The sequence below is a fragment of the Catharus ustulatus genome, chromosome 5, assembly GCF_009819885.2.
Source record: "Catharus ustulatus isolate bCatUst1 chromosome 5, bCatUst1.pri.v2, whole genome shotgun sequence".
NCBI lineage: Eukaryota > Metazoa > Chordata > Aves > Passeriformes > Turdidae > Catharus > Catharus ustulatus.
In genome coordinates this window covers 38,462,573-38,472,747 of record NC_046225.1, presented here as the reverse complement: position 1 = coordinate 38,472,747, position 10,175 = coordinate 38,462,573, and the positions used below count along the sequence as shown (strand labels likewise).

Genomic DNA, 10,175 nt, shown 5'->3' with positions numbered 1-10,175 from the left:
TCAGATTTTGCCCAGTGGTTTCTGGATCAAATCCAAAACATACAACTGACCAAGACCTAAATTCTTTAAAGGTGATCAGTTTTGCTCCCTCTTTTGGTATTTCACTCATTTAATTGCTTCAAAGCAAGATTATTCTTCTTCTGTTCTGAATTCATCTTTTATCGGGTTCCAGTCTTGCCAATTCACTACCTCTCTAATCATCTTAAACTTTAAAATTGTTACCTTGACTTCACAGTTGCTTGTATTTCATGCAGGTATCTAAAGACCTATCAGTTTTTTACAAGATGAAGTTTAATCTTATATTAAAAAAGTATTCCAAGCTGCAACATTCTTGTAGTTCTTTTCAGAAACCTTTCAAATTTGTCAGCTGCCTTTTTACAGAATGATTAAACATATTGAACCATAATGTGATTGAGTAATCATGTGATGACTAAAATCATAATAATAAATTTTCATGACTACAATCATGATTAGTTTGTCTTAATATTCCAGAACAATGCTATCACACCAAAAAGCACATTAGTTAATCCTTCCATCCATATATTACTTTGGTCCCTCTGTGTGAATAACTTGAAATAGCTACATTATCTTGCATTCAATTGTATAAATTGTGTGTTAATAAACTGAATTAATCTACAATACTGACCTATCTTATCTCTTGCTGTTCTAATATACAAATTTTTTCAATTATCCCCATATTTGGAACAAAAAAAAAAAATACTGTAATGATTTGCATTATGAGTATCTTCTTCCAGTAACCTTAAAGCATTTTTGCCTCACAGGCTACTCCTGGTGAACATTTCTCAAGCTCATAAATACAAGTGATTTACTTTCATACACACCTAAATCATGGTTAAAACAGAGATGTAGTAGATATCCAGCCTGTTGGTTATAAGGAAAATTAAAGATTGACATTAGAATATTTTGGTGAAAACTTTTTTTCAACATACTGATGTTTTCTATTTGTAAAGAATGTACTTCAATTAACCTCCAATACTACTGAAAATAAATGATGCAGCTCAGTTTTGTATGCATATGGCACATATTTACCAGTATCATGTTTTGAATTCTGAGCAATATTATTTGATTTTTCATCCAGGTATGTGAGTCATATATACATAAACAACATTAATATTTGAGAGAGAAACTCTGTAAATTGTGGTTTTAAAATAGATGTTCAAACAAGTCTCACCTTTCAATCTACTGAAACTGTCAGAAGTATCAAAAGATACCATAGAGATCTTCTAAATATGGGACATAATCATTGGTTTGGTTTTATATAATAAGCAGGTACATCTGTCAGTAATGATATGGAAAGACTAAGAAGATGGTAATTAAAACACTAGTGAATTAAACACTTATAACAATTAAGAAATATTTTGTCAAAGTTTAAGGTCAACAGTATATGCTCGAGTTTTTTGTTGAATTGGAACTTTTTATAAATCAAGCAGAAAATTTTCAGAAGTTCAAAAACAAAATAAAATAATGCAAAAGTAAACTGGCTACTTAAAGCACAAGCAAGCATATATTTTTCCCACAAGGATTTTGAGAAGCTTGAACTCTGCATATTTAAAGTATAGCCTGCATTTATAATTAACAGAACTGTTCCTATTGGAGACATGGAGAGTTTGTGACAGTAGTTTCAACTAACAGCACCATAAGAAAAATGCATTTGCCTCAGTACAAATAAATTAAATTAGACCAATTCACTGTTGAAGTACATAGTCCACAAAAATAAATAGGTCCTGGAGAAGCAGCCTCACTGCATACTCATTTTAAGGAGAAAGATAGGAATCAATTCTTCCAAATATACAAAGAAAGTACTCCATTGATTCTGCAGAGTACCTGCACCGACAGACTGTCCCTGAGCAAATAGAGGGATTCAATAGTTTGTTTGTTTGTTATTGTGTTTTCATTAGAGAGTTTTAACAAGTTTCTTTCATGATCATTGTTGACATTCAAGGCAAAAAACAAAAAGGATCAACTTTTTGCAGAGTGGACCTAGAAACTTAGAGCATTCCCTCCTTTATGTAACCACTACTAATTAAAAAAGTTCAGGCAACAGAGGAAAATTTCTAGTGATATTCTGGTGCATTCTTTGCCATACACTTGATAGTTGTCCACAAAAAAATCCCAACTGGCTTTAAAATGTGTGGTAGACATAAACTAGTGATATCTGCTGGGAACAGCCTTGAAGAAGAACTAAAAAAAAAAATAGGGACGTTGTGCAAATGGACAATGTAACTTCAGAACTGTGGTGAAAACCACGTGTGGGGTATTTTTTGACATTAAAAAGAAAAAGAAAAGACAATATACCTGCAGGTGGAACATGCGACTACTTTCAAGGTTTCGAATGAAATATCTTATTTCTAACTCACACCTATCTTTGGTTATAAGGAATGTATAAAATCCCTGTTTCTTATTTCTTTCCTGTATCTCATCTACTTGGTGATCTTTTAATCAGAATTTTTTCTGTGTTAAAAGTTATTCCATATTCCACTCTCACTCTTTCCATCTTCCTTTTCTGTCATGAGTTGATTATACTTCCCTCAAATTACAGTTTCTTTTTCTTTGCTTCATATGCCTTATCTTGCTGAACCTTTTCATTTTCCCACATCTGCTCCTGTCTTTGGCACTTAAGTTCTCTACAGTTTTGTAGTAGTTTTAATCAGAGTCTGGCATGAGGTAATTACATGGGCTGTGCAACTATTGGGGCTGCCATCTAACACAGGATAGTGGCTACAGGGAAAAAAAAGCAGGCAGATCATACTGAAGCAGTCAAGGAGTGGGAGACAGGCCCAGTCAGATGCTGCTCACAAGTGCAGAGCTCTGCCCTGAGCTGGTCCTCCTAGGTTTCTCTTTCCACTGGCTCTCCCAGACAGTGATATGGGTGTTCAAAGGCCATTGTCTTTTAGGTTCACAGAGCAGCCCTACTTTACAATCTCATACATATTACCCCCTTCTGCTCTTCTCCAGGTGTAGCCCTTCCTGACAAATCCTTAATTTTACTTTGTGCACAAATCATACAGATTCCCACAAGAATTTCTCAATAAATATTTCTCAATATCAACTCATAAAGCCTTACCCTTGCTAAGGAAAGCAGCACCTGGTTTGCCTGAAATGTTAGGTTTCTCTGACAATAAATGTAATCATGTCACTGTCCTACTGCCACCTGTACCTGTAGCCTTGTTCTCTGTCCGCCCCTCCGCATTCTCATGAGTAACTTTCTGATTTCCTTCTTAAGATGTTCCTTCCCTTGTTCCTTCTCATAATCCCTTCCACTCTCCTTCCCAGTCGAACTTTGAGACTCTTTGGGCTCCCCTATTAGCCCAATCTATGGCTCCAGATCATCTTTCTTCTCTGAAAAAAACCAAATAGAACAGGATATGCTTTTTCTGTGTCAATCAGCTCTGTACTTTCAAAGAAGAGACTGAAAGAGAGATGTGTTTCTCACCTCTCCTTACCTATCTCCTAAGAAAAAGTCCTACCACCAGACCCACAGGCAAAGCAAAAGCGCCCCTCTTTCCCCAGTCTCTTCCGAGACCCGGGGTTCGGTGAGTTCACCCGACCTCTCTGGCGGTCGCTGCCCCGTGCAGGCACCGATCCCGCCGTCCCTCTCCCCGCGGGAGGGAAGGCGCTCCGTTCCGAGCACGGACGTCCCCCGCCAGCCCCAGCAGGGGGGCAGCCCCTCCAGGGCTCCCCCTCCTCCGCTGCACCCGGTCCCGCCCCGCGCTCTCCGCGGCGGCCGCGCTCTCCGGGGGCGGCCCGGCCCAGCCTCCCGCCCGCCCCGAGCCCGCCATGCGTCCGGCGGCGGAGCGCGGGCTGCAGCCAGGAGCCGGGGGCAGGCGGGCGGGCAGGGGGGCTCCCGCCGCCGCCGCGGCTCCGCGCCGCCGCCGCGGCTGGGATTAGGCTGCCATGCGGAGCGGCGGGGAGGGCGTGGCGGGGCCCAGCGAGAGGGCGCCGGGGGCCGCCAGGCGCTGAGGCGGGCGGCGGGCGAGGAGCCGCCGGTGCTCTCCGCGGTGCTGGGTGCTGCCCCCCGACCGCGGAGCCGCGCCCCGAGCCCCTCCGATGTCTCCGACTCCGCCGCTCCCGGGCTCCGCCGCGTCTCCGAGCGGCATGGCCAGGATTAGGTACCTCCGCGCGGCTGTCTCGGGGTTTTATCTGTGGGAAGCTGCGGTACTGCTCAGGTGAGTTGCTTTCTTTGGGGAACTAGAGATGTCCCCTTCCCGGGTTTCGGGCAGCTGGAATGCCCGGGACGGGTGCGGACAGCCGCCGCTGTCACCGCCTTTCCTCACCACGAGCGCCCTTCGGCAGCCAGGCTGTGCGCACGGAAACTAAACGCGTGAGCTCCACGCTTCCTGAACGGCTTCATAACATTGCTCTGTCCCGAGTCTCGTCTTGCATTTTAGAAGCACTTGCTCGCAGATAGAGTTTTCCTTTAAGATCTATGAATTTTGTCACTGTTTTTAGCAGGAATTGTAGCATCAGTGATCTTGAAAATTCTTAAGGTGCAAAGTGTCTATATGTAAAAGTTACAGAAGATTATCTGAGTTGGGAATATACAGACTTCTTTATTACTGTCAGTTCTTTTCAGCAAAAGGAAAATCACAGATTTCGTTAGGTCAGAAGTCTTTTGCACAAACAGAAAAACACTAAATAGGTGAAGAGAGGATATGGTCTGCAGAAGTTCCCTACAGAAAAGGGAAAGCATTTGCTGTACTACCAACAGTCTGGGATTTGCATTATGAAAGATGGCAACATATCCATAAATTATGACCTGAGAAGAATACTGAGGTTCATACGGCTTTCTCTGCCCAGCACACTCTTTCTAGGCAAACTGATGTCATTATATCAATGTAAGCATTCTTTTAACACATAGCCCTGGAAGTATGGTGATACCAGGCTAAACTGAACTTGAGTCCTCCATGAGGGAAAAGTTTAAAAGAAAAATCACACATGTTAAGAAAAAGATTTCAGTCTCATAATATATTCACTGCTAATGAAGTTAGCCCTGCTTGTTATCAACAAACATTCTAGCTCTGTATCACAATAAACAAACTATGGCATATAGCATGACAGTGCCAGACTATTTTAAGAATCACATTGTTATTTAACAAAGACTAAAAAAGGAAACTTAAATTTGAAATGAGAGTTTAGGGATTATACATGTAAAGGATTTATAACTGTGAAGTTAAGTCAGCAGCATGTAGTGCCTCACAATGATGACACACTTCACAAGTGCACACAGGTTTATAGCAAATCTTTCCTTTTTGAAGTTAATTTAATGATATGCTTTGTACCAGCCTATGTAACATAAATAGTTTGTACTGTGATTTTATTGTAATTGTGCCAAAAGAAAGAGATTTTAAGAAACTTGGTGACATGGTATGAGATTGACATTGCGAGGAAAGAGTCAATGCATGTATATTACACTTTAAATTTTGCAGTGAGTGTCTAGTGTTCAGTGTAGGTGACCAAACACTTGTGTAGTGTAGGCAATACAATCAGTACTATGCTATTATTATTCTATTTCAATGTATTTATGGAACTTATTTTTCCTCTGCATGTTATTCCATGCAAATGCCATCCTACTGTTCAATTGTTCCTCCTTTATCTTAACGATATAAAAGCATTTATTCCAAGGGGGGGGGAAAAGCTATAAAGTCAGTTATGAAAAGCAAACAGGTATTTTGCATCGCATAAATCTGGATTATTACTGAATTGTTTCCAAATGTATACAGATATCTTATTTAGCATAAATTCAAACTATTCTCTTCAATGTCCAGATAACTGTGGTGTTGTAATAGCCTTTTGCTAATCAGTAGTCACTTTATGATAATGAACATTATCATTTTACTGTGCACAAGGACTATATGGTTGGGGAAAGTGTGCAGAAAACTGCTCAGAATCCGTGTTTATCTTCCATATCAAGCTCAAGATAGAGACTGCTGATGACTTTAGGTCTAAAAATAATACATGATAAACCTGAGTCAGTTCAAAACACATAGGAGTCTTCTCCATGCTTTAAAAATGGAAAAAAAAGAAAAAAAAATAAAATATTGAAGCTGTAAAATTCTCAATTCTCCTGGAGCCATTAATTCTATTTCTTTTCCAACTTAAGCCTTGTGAAATTATTTCCATTGGAGCAAAGGGAGCAGGGAATACTAGAAGGCTGTTTCCACTCTCTGTTAGACACAGACACTTAGCATCTATATAATACTTGATGAGAAGATGGATGCACTATGGTTTTCTAGGAACAGTCAAACCTTATGTGGTTTACTTGCTCACACATTTTGGAAGAAATTATGTTATCTTTTCTTACATCGTGCAACTTTGAAATTTTTCTGCTCTTCATTATGAAACTGAAGGCTGTGTGAGAAAACTGAATGAAACTAACAGGAAAAGCCTTCATTACTTGTCCAACAGCCCTGAGGCTATTTAAAATTAATGTTTAAATTATATGCCTGTGAAGATAGAAAAAAGGATATTTTTCAGTGTAAATTTAGACTTGCTACTTTAATGAGCGAAGTCTGGAGATGCATGCTTAACAAGAAGAAACTTCACCTGATTTTTTTTTTAAATAACTTATTTTTCATTCCACATCAAAAGATCCTTCAGATTGCAATGGCTGAAACAAGATGTATATTGGTCATTATAGGATATAATTATTAATTTGATCTCCAAAAGATACTATAAAAAAAAAAAATTAGAAGAGCAATGGAGGTGGGAATGGGTCTGGACCGCAAGTCTTGTGAACACCGTCTTGTGGGGTGGGGGTGTTTAATCTGGAGAAAAGGGGGCTCAGGGGAGACCGGAGACCTTACTACTCTCTACAGCTGCCTGAAAAGAGGCTGTAGCCAGGTGGGGATCGGCCTGTTCTCCCAGGCAACCAGTAACAGGACAAGGGGAAACAGCCTCAAGGTGTGCCAAGGAAGATTCACATTGGATATCAGGAAGAATTTCTTGATGGAAAGGGTGGTCAAGCATTGGAATAGGCTCCCCAGGGGGTTGGTGGAGTCACCATGCCTGCAAGTGTTCAAGTAGTGGACATGGCGCCTAGGGCTGTGGTCAAGGTGAGAAGGTGGTGTTCAGTCAAAGATTGCACTTCATGATCTTGGGATCTCTTCCAACCTTAATGATTGTGTGATTATCCTTAGTCTTTCATAATATTGTGCATGTTTGTGCTGTTGTGTCATAGATTAATACATGTATTGAGAATGTATTAATAGATTTTAAACATGAAAAACAATGGTTAAAGCACATAGCAGTTTGGTTTATGCAGTATGTTTGAGGATAGAGAGAAAATCTATTATCAGACCAAAATAAAAAAAAAAAAAGTATTAATATTACTGCTAGTTCAAGCCTGAGTGTGATACTAAGAGGGTCCAGGTGGAAAAAGAGGATAAAGCTAGGGAAAATTTAATGTAGCCTTAAAACAACTGTAATTCACTACCAAAGAAAGAAAAAAACTTCTGAGATATCGATTGAAGTTATAATAATGTCTAAGACTGAGTGTTCTTCTGAGTTGTCAATAAAGTAGTAGTGTTAACAAAAAATCCTCTGGATTTCCCTGAATTCCAAGAGGTCTTGATAAAAGCAAGATCATATTTGTAGAATACATGTGAAGATCAGATTTGTGAGTCAAAAACAGTTTCATAACAGCTCAGGAGCTTTCATGGACACCAGCACTGATCTATTAGAATTACACTGTCTGGGACTTGACAAGGATTTGCTTTTTCCTTGAAGGGTGTAGTGCATCTATTTTATATGTAGACCTGTGTATGGGTAAAGAACAGGATGAAAGGGTAGGTTACACTGGGGAGATGCAAAATAGATTCACCCTGGTTTTTCTTTATTTATCCATATTAACATAGACCAAGAATCACGCTGTGATTAGGGTATTGCCTCTTTCCTTGATCTTTTCACTACTTCATTGGACTTACATTGAAGGAAACAGTATCACAGACACAGATAATTGCTCTTAAAGACTAAATTTTTGTGGGAAAAACCTCCATGCAACCTAACTTTGGGGCATATCTGAGTTTAAGGTTAACTGATTTTGAAATTGTTCCTGCATTTTATTGCAAATTGATTTTAGGTGAATAGCTGTAAGGAGCAGAAGTCATTTTCCTTTAGGCCAGTGTTAGTTCCTTCTTATAATGAAAGTGGAAAAATAAAACAGCTGAAAACTATTAAATCTGACATAGCATCACAAACATCTTTGAAATAAAGATTTTCAGGTGTTCTAATGATGCTTCAGTAGCTTATTAATATGTTAATAATTAGAGCTACAATGCTACCCAAGAAATAAAAGTGTCTGTCCAAATCAAGATGTGAATAAAAGCATGTAAAGAAAATCTACTAATGCAAGATGACAGCACTGAGGCACAATATCTTTCCCAGACTTCGTTTGAAAGAGAGTTTCTGTGGAATAAATCAGCTGACAGACTCCAGATCCGATGAGAAGCACTTAGCACATCTTAGGGAGTAGCAAAGGAAGGGTAGGCAAGCTGGAAGTTCAGAAACACAGCAAGGCAGGAAGGAACAGGATTCTGCCGTAAAAGTTTGCAGTCCTACAGCACTTGTGCGGGAGAAGAGCAGTTCAGAAATTTACATTGATGGGCACAGGGGGTAATGAAGAGGGATACCCAAGGTCAAAGCCAAAGGGGCAGGTCAGCTGGTCAGACTCATGATCAAAATTGTCGAGGTACAAGACTGGGTGAAAGTATGCTTGCACACTAGCTCATGCAGAGGCCAAGAGAATCTCCCCAGCACTTCTGAGGGTGAAAAAAAAATAAAAAAGGAAGAACAAACATGATTTAAAGAAACAAAAACAAGCCCTCAGGAAAGAGAGGTGAACCCCTGCTGAGGGTTTTACAAAACAAATACAAACTGCTCTGTTTCAAAGCTGAGCTACCAGAGCTCACACTGAGCCCAATCAGTCAAACTCCTGTGATGAAGGGTCCTTCTAAAAGTCTAGGAGGAGAGCATCAGTACCTTTAGGGAAGCATTGTGCTTTCCAAAACTCAGACAAAAGTGACAAAAGGGAGTTTTGTAATTCAAATTCTCTTGTATTTCAACTATATCACTGGAGACACTGAAATCCTTTTGTACCAAATAGAGTTTCTTCATGAGTACAAATTTGATAAGGGCTTTAGGTTTAGCTATCCCTTCTTTATTTCCATAAATACTTGGTTGTTTTTCTAAGTGATTACCATCTTTATAATTTCAGGCAATGATTATATATTTGTATGTATATATATATATATATATTTGTATTTATGTACTATAACCTTTAAGAAAATTAAATAACACAGAAATTTCAATTAAAACCATGAATCTTTCAATTCTTACAGTGCTAGTGACATTTTCTTTGTTTTCAACTTCTCTTAATTCATTCCTGGCCAATTGATAACAACAACTGAAAGCAAGTAATACTGTGAGATAAGTGCTGTGCTTCTGTATGATGATAAATGTAATAGCTCCTCTATCAGATTAGTTTTGTCTGGGCAACCTAGAAATCATGAAAATCAGAGAAAATGAAATTTTTTACAAGATTAAAGCTTCTTATTTTAACAGATTCAGAATACAGGGCTTCAAATGACCTAACTGGGTATTGTGTAATAATACCTATAGGGAATTATTCCTGCAAATCAGCTTTTCTCAAGTAATGAATGATGAAGAGCCCTTGTGTATGGTGTTGCTTCTTGTCCTCTTTACTTCTTTTTCTACTAAACTTCATGATTTTTAGTGAAAGAATCAGTGAAGGGAAATAGGAAATAGAAGATACCACTTTCACTGATATATAGGCATCATGAATAGGTCAAGTAAAAGGCACCTTTTTGAGATATTAACTATCAGCAAAAAGGGAACATCTCAGAGAGAAGGAAAATACAAAGTAAAATACTGTGTTTAACAAGAATGCAAGACTGAAACAGAAGAACGAGAAGAGCATCAGAAAGCAGAGGAGTTTGCAGAGTAAAGTTAAGAGAAAGGGGTGAGAATCTTGAGGCAATATTATCCTTTCTGGCTGATGCATTTATATGGTGTGGCATTGGAAGTGTAAGTAGGGACAATAAAAAGAAAGAATGAGAAAAAAAGTTTAAAAAAATAGATGGTGTATATTTATAAAAGAATAAAAGAATACATTTAATGATTACATTTCCAGTCAGATT

At 38.9% G+C, this 10,175-nt stretch overlaps 1 protein-coding gene across 3 annotated transcripts in view; it reads left to right on the top strand.

The window, feature by feature from the left end:
* The first annotated feature begins 3,996 nt into the window (after positions 1-3,996).
* The window catches only part of GLRA3 (glycine receptor alpha 3), an 89,761-nt gene continuing 83,582 nt past the window's right edge, over positions 3,997-10,175 (top strand). For all 3 annotated transcript variants that reach the window (XM_033060542.1, XM_033060543.1, XM_033060541.1), the window contains exon 1: positions 3,997-4,187. In XM_033060542.1, the coding sequence (XP_032916433.1) occupies positions 4,069-4,187 (119 nt within the window). In that variant the 5' untranslated portion in view covers positions 3,997-4,068. The remainder of the gene's footprint in view (positions 4,188-10,175) is intronic.